At 37.9% G+C, this 14803-nt stretch overlaps 2 protein-coding genes across 5 annotated transcripts; both read left to right on the top strand.

The window, feature by feature from the left end:
- The first annotated feature begins 2998 nt into the window (after positions 1 to 2998).
- LOC111455329 (probable E3 ubiquitin-protein ligase XERICO) lies at positions 2999 to 4703 on the top strand. Of its 3 annotated transcripts, XM_023096950.1 has the most exons (3): positions 2999 to 3203; positions 3283 to 3404; positions 3872 to 4703. In XM_023096950.1, exon 3 carries the CDS (start codon positions 3987 to 3989, stop codon positions 4449 to 4451), a length of 465 nt encoding a protein of 154 aa, XP_022952718.1. In that variant the 5' UTR covers positions 2999 to 3203; positions 3283 to 3404; positions 3872 to 3986; the 3' UTR covers positions 4452 to 4703. The 3 variants fall into 3 exon arrangements, with proteins under 3 accessions (XP_022952718.1, XP_022952716.1, XP_022952717.1); XM_023096948.1 differs by lacking the exon at positions 3283 to 3404 and having other exon boundaries at positions 3006 to 3203; XM_023096949.1 differs by lacking the exon at positions 2999 to 3203 and having other exon boundaries at positions 3210 to 3404.
- Positions 4704 to 5963: 1260 nt separating this feature from the next.
- Positions 5964 to 14695, top strand: LOC111455309 (ribonuclease E/G-like protein, chloroplastic). 2 transcript variants are annotated; one of them, XM_023096918.1, is made up of 14 exons: positions 5964 to 6486; positions 6866 to 6966; positions 8018 to 8175; positions 8258 to 8492; positions 8580 to 9643; positions 9747 to 10064; positions 10191 to 10232; positions 10608 to 10732; positions 11655 to 11802; positions 12051 to 12123; positions 13248 to 13360; positions 13453 to 13572; positions 13720 to 13875; positions 14171 to 14695. In XM_023096918.1, the coding sequence occupies exons 1-14, from the start codon at positions 6320 to 6322 to the stop codon at positions 14348 to 14350; spliced, it is 3000 nt and encodes a 999-aa protein (XP_022952686.1). In that variant the 5' UTR covers positions 5964 to 6319; the 3' UTR covers positions 14351 to 14695. The 2 variants fall into 2 exon arrangements, with proteins under 2 accessions (XP_022952686.1, XP_022952687.1); XM_023096919.1 differs by lacking the exons at positions 5964 to 6486; positions 6866 to 6966; positions 8018 to 8175 and having other exon boundaries at positions 8376 to 8492; positions 8569 to 9643.
- The last annotated feature ends 108 nt before the right edge of the window (positions 14696 to 14803 follow it).

Raw genomic sequence — 14803 nt, 5'->3', positions numbered from 1 at the left:
CAATTATATATATATATATATATATATATATATATATATATATATATATATATATATATTTTAATGAATTCAATCGGTCTTAAAGTAATAATGATAATGTTACGAGCATAGTTTAATGGATAATATATCAATTATCATTTAAATTTTAATGGTTTGATTATTACTCAAGCAATTATTAAATTAAAAATAATAATAATTCAGTGGATGTGAGAATTCGACCTGCGACCTTTTTGGTTGGGGCATACGGATTATGACCCATAATATTAATTAAATATTATAGAAATTCAGTAGCGAGAGCTTCCTACAACCACCGTTCGTAAATATAATTTAACGGGTTAAAATTAAAATGTCGGAGTCTTCAACTTGTTCACGTATTTAAAAAAAAAAAATTAAATTGCGTGAAAAAAAAAAACAAAAAACAAAACAAGACAAGGAAAACGAAATTAAGGCAATCGTTGTCGAAACAATTAATAGAAAGGAACAATTTGCGAAACGCCGCCTGTTATGAAAACGAAAAACGACAAAAAACGTAACACGTGAAACCCACGTGATTCCACTTCCCCAAGGCTGCTGCGTTTGGGCCTTTCCCAACGCATGGTTCAATGGATGTTTTTGGGCCGTTCTTCCAACTGGCCCAACTTGTCCTCATCTTAATATTATTATTTTAATATTATTTTAGCCAAATTGACGTTGACTTGATTTCGACACTATTATGTCATTTTCCATTTTTATCCCTATAATTCTCAATATTTTCCATATTTATACAAATAATTATCCGTTAGAATTATCTACTTTCACTTTATTTTTTTATTTTTTATTTTTGTTATTAAGGAAATCTTAATTTTAGAATTATTCATTTTTTAAATTATCCAGAATTATCTATTAATAATTTAGCACGTCTTATATGTTTTTATGATTTATAGAATTTAATACAATATTTAATAGATAATTTAATAATTTATTATAAATTAATTTACAATATAGTGAAATATTACACTTTCAAGCTAATTTAACACAATATATATATATATATATATAATTTTAATTGAAAAATATTTAGACGGTGACAGTGACATACTATAGGACCCGTGAGATATTATATTGTGGGTTGGGTCTAAATGCGTTGAACAAGACTTCTTACGGTAATTTTATAATATCATAAATATTTCAAATGAAAAAATTGGACAAACAATAAATAGCGACATTGATCTCTTCTTTTAACGTACTAAAAAATTACATTAGTAAGCTATCAACTTAAAGTGTCCGAGAGGCGGCCACTACTGTTCATTTAGCAATAAATGGTGTATTTGTTTGGATGACACGGAACCCTAACGTGGGGCGCTACCTAGACAATGATATGTCAAGTTAGTCTCGTCAATTTGACAAAATAACTATTATTTCGCTTCACGAACTTCTCGTAATTTCGGCACACCAAAAAAATAGTTTGTTAATTTGTTTCATTAACTCTTTCCGCATTGGTCTCGATGTAAGCATAACTCAATAATAATTGATATTTACTCGTTTTCTTGATATCAGAGACTAAAATCTCGTACCGTCACATTGTATCTTTTCATCGGGATTCTCTAGTTATCTTGTTATATCGTCTTTACTCGTTCACCAGAATTGGAATAGAACTGATTTGGAGTGAGTCAACCCGAGAAACTTACGAAAAAAATCCATTTAATTATCATAGGAAAAAAAACTATTAAAAAAATGACATAAACATTCAAAATAATGTCTACGTCACACATTAACTTCATACCATTGGGGACATTTTTAAATGTGCTTGCCACCTGTCCAGCATTCTAAGGTGAGCTTTGCTGGGGGACCACGATATCCGATGACGGCATAATCAGAGAACGACACGTGGAGATTAGACACCCAGTGTTGTTAACGCTGTTAATTGTGGGGTTAAGAATAATTACGCGGGAATTCACGTGGCCGTATTGTGGAGAAACACGTGTTGCGAAATGTACACGTAGTCCGCGTGGAGCCGCCACATTCAGACCGTGCCGGTTTCGTGTGGCCGTGGGCCTGGACTTCTGGCAAATCGTAAGAAACACGTGTCGGATTAGATAAGTTCAACGGCCATGATTGAGTTGATTTTTATGTTTTTTTTTCAAAGAAAAATTAAGGTTGAATTAGATATTTTTTTGCTAAATTGTAATATACATGGGAAATTTATTATTATTATTATTTTACCTTCAAATTATCCGTTTAATTTCGTAACATATTGTGGAGATAGGATTTTATAAAAATATTTTAACGTAATTATATAAAATATATCGTTAGTTATTCTCGTGACGCATATGACTTCCTTATTCTCATCCTCACCCTCCGTCTTACTTATCATTCTATCATAAATTATTTATCCACAAAATAAATTATTTAAAAAAAATAAGAATTTTAAAATATCATCAGAAAAATAATATAATATTTAAAATTAAATGATGTATTTACCTCATATAAATTTAGCTGATGGATAAATACGACATTTTTAGGAAAATTAGAGATATATTAGAGTTTATTTATATATTATACGAGAAAAAAAATGGGTAAAAACTAGAGATGATGACGAAAAATATGTTTCTTGTCTGTCTTAGCATCAGAGTTTATTTATATACTATACGAGAACAAATGGGTAAAAACCAGAGATGATGACAAAAAATATGTTTCTTGTCTGTCTTAGTGTCAATAAATTGGACGTAAATTATTAGTACTATATTTTAAAAATATGGTTTTTTTTACGGTTTATATTGTTAAAATTGTATAATAAGCTCTCATGCTCTATGCTTCTGACCTCATAGCAATGAAGATAGTATTGCTCACTTATAAACCTAATCTTCCATTAGATTAACTAATGCGAGACTCACTCCTAATAATTCTCAACAGATAGATAGATAGATATATATATATATATATATATATATATATATATATATATAATTTAATACTTTAGAATTTTTATTTATTCTTGTAATTAAAAAATGGTGGAGGCACGTGAGTTAGAGAGACGAGGTTCCTCCGATCGCCTATATAGATGGCCGAAGAACACTGAATCAGTCGAATCAAGATGAACTGATCATCATTTTTTTACTATCTCAAACAGTTCCACGATTTCTCTCTGTTCTTCTTCTTTTTGCTACCGTTTTCGATCGTACCTTCTCTGTTTCCGTTCGTTCTCGAAGATCGAAGGCATTGAAGTAAGTTTCTGGTCGCTCCTTTTTCGTGCTTCGTTTCTTTCTGAAGAAATGTTCACTTTCCATTAATGTGTTTTGTTAGGTGGGTTCTGAATTTGGTAAAGGCGGAATCGATTTTATGGCCATTTCAGATTCTTCATTTCTGCTCATTTCATTGGTCGATTGTGAACTTTTGCCTTCGGTGGATTATTGTCTGTTATTCAGGTTGATGATGATGATGGAGTGTTTCCATTTTCACTAGAATTGGGGTGTTTTGAATTCCTTACGAGTGTTTTGTGGAATGTTATGAAGATTTTTGTTCTTGGATTTTTTAGATTGTTGAAATTTGTCCATGTCGTTCATTATCACTATAACTGTGAAGATTTTGAAATTGGAACTTCAGCTGTAGGGTTTATTGTTACAGAAATCCGTTCTTGAATGGTAGCTGTCGACCTGTGGATCATGATTCATGTAATTTCATATGATTTAATGGAACAAAACGAATCCTCTTCTGTTTTCCTTCAGATTCTGCCTTTAGGGATCTCTATTTCTTCGTCAAGTTCATATTTTGGTTGTTGAATTTTCATTAATCAGTTGCATAGTTCTTTTTCATTCCCGATGATTTATTCCTGAAATTTGTTCTTCATTACGTGGTAGTGAAAGGTTCTTAGTTATTTGGTAACTTGTTTCAGGTCTGATATGAAGAAAGGCTTGCTTGCAACCTCTTAATCATTGTGTATTTCCGATTAGCCTGCTAGTTTTTCTCCGCTTGTACTGACTGAGCTTGAAAAGTTCACTTCAACCACGATGGGCCTCTCCAGTCTTCCAGCTCCATCTGAAGGTGTCCTAAACGCAATTCTCATAAACGCTGCACTATCCATTTCCATCTTCAGATGCATTGTTCGTTTGATCCTTCACATTTTAGGAATCCGTTTCTCATCGCCATCATCCTTAGTCCCATCTACAGATTCCTTTGAAAACTCCTCAGAGTTGGGAGATTCCAACTTTGGCTCCTCTTGGAGTTACCTCGAGATGTTTCGGAACAGATATCCAAGTATTAGGTTTGATAAAGTACAGGGCTCCGAACGTCTCGAACACGACTGCTCGGTCTGTTTAACTCAATTTGAACCTGAATCAGAGATAAATCACTTATCTTGTGGCCATCTTTTTCACACAGAATGCTTGGAGAAGTGGCTGGATTACTGGAACATCACATGTCCTCTTTGCAGAACTCCTCTAATGTCAGAAGAAGAGAAATCGTGCTTTTGGTGAGCGTTTAGTGTGCTAGAATCTAGTTAGGGGAAACTCATGTACAGCATACTCTTGAACGCGTTTCCTACCTTCTTTGAGTATGATATTTTAAGTTTGGTGTGTCTTACTGGTCTTAGAGACCAAAGTTTTGTCACTGTAAATATATGTTTATGAAGTTTTGCTTCTGGCTTGTGCCTTTAGCTTTGAGTTAATGCACTGTTTCTTCACTGTCTTTGTATATGGAATTGAATGAGTATGCAAAAAGTTTTTCAAGTCCTGTTTGTTGGATATTGGGATTGGCAGCATGAGCAGCCATTTCTTAGAATTATTGTGTTCATTGATGCTGGCGATTGTTCAAATCTTGGTGGGTAACTAAGATTGATACCTCCACCTTATGCTCCCTCTTTGCATTGTGTAAACAATCGTTAAGCTTTGTAAAACTGTAATTAGAGCTGTTTGATCAAAATCAAGCAGCTCCATCCATGAGCTTCGATTATTTTCCAACCTTCTTTTGGCCACCATGGGAAGTCCACCATGATTCTGAAGATCATGTGCTTCTTTCTAGCTGCCAGTTACCAACAAGTCTTCTTCCTTTATTCTTCCATGTAAAGTAAAGTAATTCAAGAGGTATCAGTTAAGTGTTGGAAAAAAGTGAAGTGTTTCAAATTCAAGAGGTATCAGTTCTGAAGATCAAATGAATATCCGATAGAGGAGTTGGAAAAAAGAAAAAACTTTTCGGTTTGGCTTTGTGTTCTTGTTTAGTTGTTCTTCTGTCAGCTGCTGCTTGTTCTTTTGTAATTTTGTGCTCGTTGGTCGTCCGGTACTAACAGATGATTGGCATGCAGTAACCAGTTTATAAGGGTGTGGAGGTACTAACAGATGATTGGCACACAATAACTAGTTTATAAGGGTGTGGAAACCTCTCCCTAGTAGATACATTGTAAAATCTTGAAGGAAAGTTCGGAAGGGAAAGTCCAAAGAAGACAATATCGATGTGATTGGGCTGTTACAAAGAGTATCAGAGATACCGAGCTACAAAGAGTATCAAAGATACCGAGCTACAAAGAGTATCAAAGATACCGAGCAGTGTGCCAATAAGGATGCTGGCCCCTAAGGTGATGAATTTAGGGTGAATTGTGAGATCCCACATTGGTTGGAGAAAGGAACAGAACTATAAGCGTGTGAAAGACACGTTTTAAAATCTTGAGTGTAAGTTCGAAAGGGAAAAACTAGAGGACAGAAATTTCTGTTCTTGATAAATGCATCTAAAGAACATCTCAAAAACGATTAACACTGGTTTTTGCCGTGACATTCAAGCTCTCTATTTGAACTTTGCTGCTGTAATGATAAATGACCTATTGCCCGAGCCACAGGGAGATATTGGTATGTATTTCTTCAAAAGGTCAATTGTTGAAGATAAGCTTTTGTTTTCACTGGTCTTAGAAGGAAAACATACAGTAAAAACCCATGCTTTAAGATGAATTTGGCAGAAAACTGAGGAAAGATTGACTGTTCTTTTGTTTTGACGATGAACAGGAACTGAAGAGCATAAATTGTTCAAACCCATATCTTTTTACAGAAAATAGAGGGAGATTTTGCCTAAACTTCGTTGTTTTACCATTGCCCTTTATCCCAAATCGCGATGGTAATTGGTTTTTAGGTTCATCTAGCATGGAGGATAAAACTCTAGACTCGTGTACAACCCTTGTTACTCGTGCCAAAGAAGGCGCCAAGTGAGCGACAAAAGCGAAAATCCTATCGGCTCAGGCTCGCTCCTCTTTCACGACTGTCCTCACGTGTATTTCCCTTCGTTATCCATAGTAGTAGAGCTCAAGGCTTTTCGCTTTTTTCAAATTCGCTCTCTATGACGGAATTTTGTCTAGCCCTTCATGGGTTCTCCATTTCTCTACCTCTGTGCCTCTGAACTCTATCATCAACCTCTGTTCATGGCTGTTCCTGAAGCTTGTTCGTGGCCTAACCATCTTGTATTGCACCGCCGCGTGCGCCTCTCTGGCCCTTGGCAACTATGCGCCGACAAGTTTCTATCGCTATCTACGTAAGTTTCCAACATGAAAAACATCTCGCATTCTTCGTTGTCTGTATGAGTTTTTTTGAGGGTTTTTCTTGCTTTTTCAAACACGACATCGGTCAGCATTTTGGTTTTTGGTCTGTATGAGTTCGAGTTTTCTCGTGTGGTGTTAATGGGTTATCTCTATTGTGTTCAATAGCTGTTTTAATCTTTATTGTACGTCATTCCAGAAGAGAGGTCTTAATTGGTTCATTGTTCTTCAAGGGTGTTTCATGAAACAGGCTGGTTTTCATGGATAGTTTCTAGTTTAAGGCCTGCGATAATGAATTCCTAGCCATTATACTTTACATGTATTCAGATCATTCTCTTGCATGATTCCTCTGTAAAACCTACAATGTGAAAGCAGGTATATTTGCAGGCACATGCCTGTTGAAAAGATGAGATTTCGTCTCTGCACAGGGCAGAATCATTATGTTGGAGGGTCGCCTATAATGTCGACTCAAAAAGGTAAGCAGTTGTTCATTTTTAATTTGATGATCAATTTTTGCTTGGATATGAGTATATTTCTGAAAGTCTTAGTGCAAAATTTGCTGCTCTTATGACGAACTAAAGATGACATATACCTTTGATCACGTTGTTTCTTGACTGACACTTAATATCTTAATGACTGAAAAAGGTTTCATATCAGATTTAGTTTAGTTCTATCTAGTTCTTGTCTTGTTTGATACTCCGATTGCGATGTAACATGTGTTACAGCTGAGGACTATTTCTTAAAATGACGTCTTGGTGCTTATCGGTTATTATAATGGCCCAAACACACCGCTAGCAGATATTGTTCTCTTTAGGCTTTCCGTTTCGGGCTTCCTCTCAAGGTTTTTAAAACGGGTATGCTAGGGAGAGGTTTCCACACCCTTATAAAGAATGTTTTGTTCTCCTCCCTAACTGATGTGGGATCTCACAATCTACCCCCTTCGGAGCCTAGCGTTTTCACTGGCATTCGTTCCCTTCTCTAATCGATGTGGGACCCCCAATCCACCCCCCTCGAGTCCAGTGTCCTTGCTGACACACCGCCTCGTGTCCTCCCCTTCGAGGCTCAGCCTCCTCGCTGGCACATTGCCCGGTGTCCGGCTTTGATACCATTTGTAATAGCCCAAGTCCACTGCTAAAGCTCGAAAGGACAAGCCTAAAGAGGACAATATCTGCTAGCGGTGGGGTTGGGCTGTTATAGTTAGTCTTTGTCTTTTTTGAAGCTTGAAAGTTTTCCTCATATGTAGAGCTCCAACAGCAGAAAAATGAACATATAGTTGAATATGCATCTAAGTTTCAAATTAACTTGCAAGTCTTATTGTCAATTGGGATATAATTAGGTTGCTGTTGATAGTCATTTAGCTAATATTGCAAATTTGAAATTAACCACTTCAGGACCGTGGACCGTGCCCCATGCAATGAGGCGGACGTACTCTTCCTATATCTTCTCATAAATATGATATTCTTGCTCTCCTTTCATGTCACTACTTATTGCTTAGAATTGCTGATGAACCCTCAATTGCTTCTGAAGGAGTATGCAAAGTAGTTTGGACTATTGAAGCTGATTTGGAAGCCGATCAACTTCTTTACCTAACTGGGGACCCTATCGCATTAGGCTCGTGGGAACCAAATATGGCGATACAAATGTCTCATGTGGATCATTCAAACTTATGGAAGGCTGAAGTCAAGGTGATGACCAAAGCCGCGGTGTGTTGTATGTTACACTATTATTTTGTTTCATTTCAAAGTCCCCTCTTTACGTTCTTGGCAGATAGCTCGTGGCATAAATTTCAAGTACAATTATTTTATCAAGGAAGAATCATTGCCTTCATCTGTCATCTGGAGAACTGGACCTGAGTTCTCTCTATGCCTACCTCAAAGTGTCGAACATAATAAACAAATCGTGGTGAGGGATTCGTGGATGAGATTTGCTATCACACGCCCTTCAGTTTTCACATGGGATTCATGGATAGAGGAACTGCCATCGAAATCTTTTCCAGCAGAAGGTAATATCTCATTTTGATTTCCATCGTCAAGCAAATTCCTCTCTTAAAATGCTTCTGAACACTTAAATGCTTCCAGTGATTTGACAGATGAATGTGTATCTGAAGAAGAATGTAATGAGAGTGATTCTATTGAGCCCAACATAAATTTAAATGGTACCGTGATATATGATAAATTATACTCTGATCATGAGGAACTGATGGATTCTACAAGTCAGAGCTCGGAATCCCATAGACATCAACCTATTGAGGAACCGTGGTTAATTCAGCTACCCCTCTTTTTTTATCCATCTAAGAATGTGTCGGAATTGGCACCCGATCTGCTGAAAAATGATGTTATTGTAAAAGAAGAGACAACACTACTAGAAACTCGAGATCACCTATTGGAAGATGCAGCGAATCTGCTGCCTGCAGCTGGGGTTGATACAACGTTGGACCCTATTTCGACCGTCATACTGATTAATTCATCGATATGCACCATGCAGCGGATTGCTGTGTTGGAGGAAGGAAAATTGGTAGAGCTGCTACTGGAACCGGTTAAAAGCAATGTCCAGTGTGATAGTGTGTATTTAGGGGTTGTCTCAAAACTTGTTCCTCACATGGGTGGTGCATTTGTAAATATTGGAAACACTAGACCTTCTCTAATGGACATTAAGCAAAACAGAGAACCTTTCATCTTCCCTCCTTTTCGTCAAAGGACAAATAAACGAGTGGTCAATGGCTCCATACAAGGACAACTAACATCACAAGATGAAAGTATATTGACTAATACAAAAACCGATGGTGTCGGTGACCACGAGGACAATGAAGTTGAGGATGGCTTTGATGTTTCAGAGGTTCTTAGAGAAAATGTGAATGGGAGCGTTGTAGATGATGACGGTGATCTAGATGCCGACTTTGAAGACTGCGTAGATGATAAGGTACATCAAGACAGCAATGCTAGCAACAGTTATTCAGCTACTGCAAATTATTCCCACGGTTCTCAATCGTCTCTTCTCCAAGATGAAAAGGATTCTAAGCAGACAGTAACCGCTGAAAATAAATGGTTCCAAGTTCGGAAAGGCACCAAAATAATAGTGCAGGTTGTCAAAGAGGGGCTAGGGACTAAAGGTCCGACACTGACTGCTTACCCACAGCTAAGAAGCCGATTTTGGGTATGTTCCTCAAGATTTGTTCTTCAAGCATGAACTATTTCTTAACATCATCATATCAAACATTTTTCTAGGTGTGCTCTGAACCAAGTTCCTTGGCTTGCAGATATTGTTAACTCGTTGTGGTAGAATTGGCATCTCCAAGAAAATTTCTGGTGTCGAGCGTACGCGCTTAAGAGTTATAGCTAAAACCTTGCAGCCTCAAGGTTTTGGTTTGACTGTAAGAACAGTTGCTGCTGGTCATTCTTTAGAAGAATTACGAAAAGATTTGGAGGGTCTGATTTCAACATGGAAAACTATAACAGAACATGCAAAATTAGCTGCTCTAGCTGCAGATGAAGGCGTCGAGGGAGCAGTTCCTGTAATTCTCCATAGGGCTATGGGACAAACACTTTCAGTTGTTCAAGATTACTTTAATGAGAAGGTGGTTCTATGATTTATTATAATTCATTCTTGTCTATGTTGTGCCATTACTTAAACTACAGGATTATAGCTGAACAACCAACCAACATTCCTGTCCTGTTTTTTTTTTTTTTTAATTAATTTTCAGGTTAAAAGGATGGTAGTCGACTCTCCAAGGACGTATCACGAGGTACGTTTTGATTTCCGCACTAGGTGATGTTGTATTTAAAAAATGGAGTTTGTTGCGTATACGTGCACTAAGATAGTACTGCAGAACTTGTCAGAAGTCTGCTTCTTTCGAACTAGAAATATTTCTTCCCTTTCTCAACGTCTCCAATTTTTTTTTTTTTTTTTTTTTTAGTATTAAATGAGATAAGATAAATCCATGTCGAATTATCCCATGACGATGAACACGCGTAATAAAGTGATTGTACTTCATGATCAGCTATTGTTAATTATAAATTATGCAGATGGATTGCATCTGAATGTTTATTTATCAACATGTGTTTTTTTGTGCTGTCATCGTGTTCCTAAATGTGCGAACCGTTGTACATTGTTTTTCCAGGTCACTAATTACCTTCAGGAAATTGCTCCGGATCTATGTGATCGAGTCGAGTTATTTAAGGAAAGAATACCTCTTTTCGATAAATTCAATATTGAAGAAGAAATCAATAGTATGCTCAGTAAAAGGTGAGTTTTGTAAGCCTTGCTTATGTAACCAGTTAATCTATGCAATCGATCACTACTCATGCAGCCTGTGTCAATCTCTCTTGCTTATCCTAAATTCAATAGTATGCTCAGAATCTTTAATGCAAGTTTAAAAAATTCAAGATGAGCCTTACAGTTCCATATGATCAAATAGATACCTTCTATGGTCTGGCTTCAAGCCATCAAATTATGAACTTAATGACTCAAAACTCTTGTATCTTTGGAACCTGGTTTGCTTGTGTTATGTGGGGCGAAGTATCCTTAGAGATCGGCTCCCACGACCTTGATTATCCAAATAAAAAGAAGATAATGAACAAAGTATCAGGAGAAAGAGAAGACCTCCATTTTAAATAATAACCTGTCTATTTTCATCTCCATTCATCTGCCCATGTTGATTAATGGTCCTTGAAACTGGAAGATGATTATCTTCCCTGTAGGACACCAACTGTTGAGAATGTGAGTCGTAGTGTAACAGTCCAAGTCCACCGCTAGTAGATATTATCCTCTTTGGACTTTTCCTTTCAGGCTTACCCTTAAGGTGGGTGGATTGTGAGATCCCATATCGATTAGAGAGAGAGGAACGAGTGCCAGCGATGACGTTGGGTCCTAAAGGTGGGTGGATTGTGAGATCCCACATCAGTTGGGGAGGAGAATGAAATATTTTTTTATAAGGGCGTGGAAACCTCCCCTTAACAAACACGTTTTAAAATCTTTGAGGGTAACTCCAAAAGGGAAAGCCCAAAGAGGACAATATTTGTTAGTGGTGGGCTTGGGCTGTTAGACGTAGTCTGATCATTTATTGATTATCAATAGCATCATTACCCCCGTATATAAAATGAATTCAACCCAGTGCAATATCTTTGCTGGTGTTCATTTTATATTACCCAATTCTACTTGTTCACAGGGTTCCACTTGCTAATGGAGGTTCTCTAATAATTGAACAAACTGAGGCTCTAGTTTCCATTGATGTGAATGGAGGGCATGGGGTGTTCGGTCAAGAGACTTCGCAGGAGAAAGCTATTCTAGAGGTCAACCTTGCTGCTGCAAGACAGGTACGTCGGATCATGATACGTTACATCATGTCTGTATTCCACATGGCTGTAGTTTTCGGCCGAGTTCCACATGCCCACCATATAAAAGTGCACTCTGTTGGAATATCTTTTTTCTTCCAATTTCCTAAACTTTGCATTTTGCTAAGCTATTTAAGTGTAATGTATGATAGCCTCTCTGGGTTTTTTGGTTGATATATATTTTGTTTGTAGTTATTATTAAATATCTGATTGGCAACAAATGCTTTCAGATAGCAAGGGAATTACGATTGAGAGATATTGGTGGAATAATTGTTGTAGATTTCATTGACATGGCAGACGAATGTAAGTTCATTTTCCCTGTGTAACTTTGCATATTAAAGTGATCGGATATGTACTTCAACTTGCGGAACATAGAATTATTTGCATATAAAAGCAAATCTAGATTCTGTAGGTTGATTATATAAAGGCATAAAATCTGCCATGAATTATGAAATGAACTGAAACACTTGTCTACGATCTAGCCTGATACAATCAACTAGTCCTATATGTGAGATCTCACATAAGTTGGGAAGGAGAACGAAACATTCTTTATAAGAGTGTGGAAATCTCTTCTTAGTAGACGCGTTTTAAAAACCATGAGGGAAACCCCAAAGAGGACAATATCTACTAGTAGTGGGCTTGAACGGTTAGAAATGGTATTAGAGCCAAACACTAGGTGATGTGCTAGTGAGGAGGCTGAGCTCCGAAGGGGGTGGACACGAGGGGGTGTGCCAGCAAGGATGTTGGGCCTCGAAGGGGGGTGGATTAGGGGTCCCACATCGATTGGAGAAGGGAGCGAGTGCCTGCAAGGACGTTGGGCTCCGAAGGGAGGTGGATTGTGAGACCCCACGTAGGTTGGGGAGGAGAACGAAACATTCTTTATAAGGGTGTGGAAACCTTTCCCTAGTAGTCGCGTTTTAAAAACCTTGAGGAAAAGCCCAAAGAGGACAATATCTGCTAGCAGTGGGAGCCAGACACTGGGCAATGTGCTAGTGAGGAGGTTGAGCCCCGAAGGGGGTGGACACGAGGTGGTGTGCCAGCAAAGACGCTGGCTCCGAAGGTGGGTGGATTGGGGGTCCCATATCGATTTGAGAAGGGAACGAGTGCATGTTGGGCTCTGAAGGGAGGTGGATTGTGAGATCCCACATTGGTTGGGGAGGAGAACGAAACATTCTTTATAAGGGTGTGGAAACCTCTCCTTAGCAGACGCGTTTTAAAAACTTTGAGGGAAAACCCAAAGAGAACAATATCTGCTAGTGGTGGGTTTGAGCTGTTACACTATCTGTGTTGCTCTTTCACGGTAACTATGTGCTCAAAAAGAGAGAGAGAGGCTTGTTGAACCTTCTTGCAATTCTCTTGGAGGCATGGAGAATAGTCAACCTTATGTCTATCTTTCTAATTAATGACATGGGATTCCTTTGTTTCAGCAAATAAGAGATTAGTGTATGAAGAAATAAAGAAGGCGGTTGAGAGAGACAGGTCAATGGTGAAGGTTTCTGAGTTATCAAGGCATGGACTCATGGAAATTACAAGGAAGAGGGTATCTATCCTAAATTCTCCTTTATTCCCCATTATCTTTCCCTGAACTAAGTTCTTTGTTCAGACCTTAAAGTTGTAGTGTTTGGTGGACAGGTTCGGCCAAGTGTAACGTTTATGATCAGTGAACCGTGTGCATGCTGTCATGCTACTGGAAGAGTCGAAGCTTTGGAAACCTCGTTTTCGAAAATCGAGCAGGAAATCTGTCGACAGCTTGTAAGTAAAATACATTTTACATTGAGTGATCATCATACAATATTAACAGGCGATCGCCTCCGGTTTCAATTTCCCATCTGCCAAATCTCGGGAAAGTCGACTTAGTTTGTGCCATTTTGCATCACTGTCTCTTTCCATTGTGGGCAGGCAACAATGAAGCAGAAACCAGATCCCGAAAATCCAAAATCGTGGCCGAAGTTCATTTTAAGGGTCGACCATCACATGTGTGACTACTTAACTTTGGGCAAAAGGACACGACTCGCAATCTTGAGTAGTTCCTTGAAAGTTTGGATCATTTTGAAGGTACATATGTTTCAAAAATATATTTTTGACCAAACAAGATTCTCTCAGACTATATCAATGTAACAATGTAACAACCCAAGCCCACCGCTAGCAGATATTGTCTTCTTTGGGTTTTCCCTTACATGCTTCTTCTCTTTAAGGTTTTAAAACCTTGAGGGGAAGCCCGAAAGGGAAAACCCAAAGAGAACAACATCTGCAAGCGGTGGGCTTGAGCCGTTACACTCAAAGTCCTAAAAGTATTCTCAAATTTGAAAGTCCTAAAAGTATTCTCAAATTTGAAGTTGAAATCCTTCAGGTTGCAAGAGGATTCACAAGAGGTGCATTTGAGGTGAAATCTTTCACAGATGATAAGTTGAGCAGAAGTGAAAATCAAGCGCCTATCTCCTTGTTACAGCCATTAGAGGGCAGAAGTAACAACTCTAGCAAAAAAGTCACCCTCTTTCCAGTTAAAAAGTGGAAAGGGACTGGAAGATAAAAGGACGACAGGATTTTTGCAGCTCGAAATTTCTAAGCCAAGCTCACCGGATCACAGGTCTTTTTACTTGTCATTATCGCTCAAAAAACGTACGTTACATAAATTACTCATCCTTGGTTATGAGCTGAGATGCCTTCAAAAGTGTGGCAATGGCATATACAGATGGTTGTAGTGCTAATCTAGCAGTTTTGCTCTTCTAGAGGTGAACTTTTATGCTCTTTCTTGGCTGCTCTACAACTGATATAGCTTCTGGATTCAATTTTGAACGCTATCTATTACTGATAATTGTGATGATTGGTATAAATTCTGAAGTAAAAAGTTCATGGTTCAAACTTTGCTCTCATCCATCACCATGCATCCTTTTTTTGCTTCTTTTTTCAGCTTTCAATCTTCACTGCTTCTTATAGTCGACATATCAATGGCCGACCGTTCTTCGACTATGGGGGAAGGGGG

Source organism: Cucurbita moschata, unplaced genomic scaffold, assembly GCF_002738365.1.
Source record: "Cucurbita moschata cultivar Rifu unplaced genomic scaffold, Cmos_1.0 Cmo_Scf00017, whole genome shotgun sequence".
NCBI lineage: Eukaryota > Viridiplantae > Streptophyta > Magnoliopsida > Cucurbitales > Cucurbitaceae > Cucurbita > Cucurbita moschata.
The sequence above is the reverse complement of the archived record's forward strand: the minus strand, read 5'-3'. Positions and strand labels throughout refer to the sequence as shown.

Coding starts and splice junctions, on each gene's coding strand:
- LOC111455329 (XM_023096950.1), top strand. CDS start 3,987: ATGGGCCTCTCCAGTCTTCCAGCTCCATCTGAAGGTGTCCTAAACGCA.
- LOC111455309 (XM_023096918.1), top strand. CDS start 6,320: ATGGGTTCTCCATTTCTCTACCTCTGTGCCTCTGAACTCTATCATCAA. Junction 10,065..10,190: donor AAGATTACTTTAATGAGAAG/GTGGTTCTATGA, acceptor ATTAATTTTCAG/GTTAAAAGGATGGTAGTCGA. Junction 13,876..14,170: donor AAGTTTGGATCATTTTGAAG/GTACATATGTTT, acceptor GAAATCCTTCAG/GTTGCAAGAGGATTCACAAG.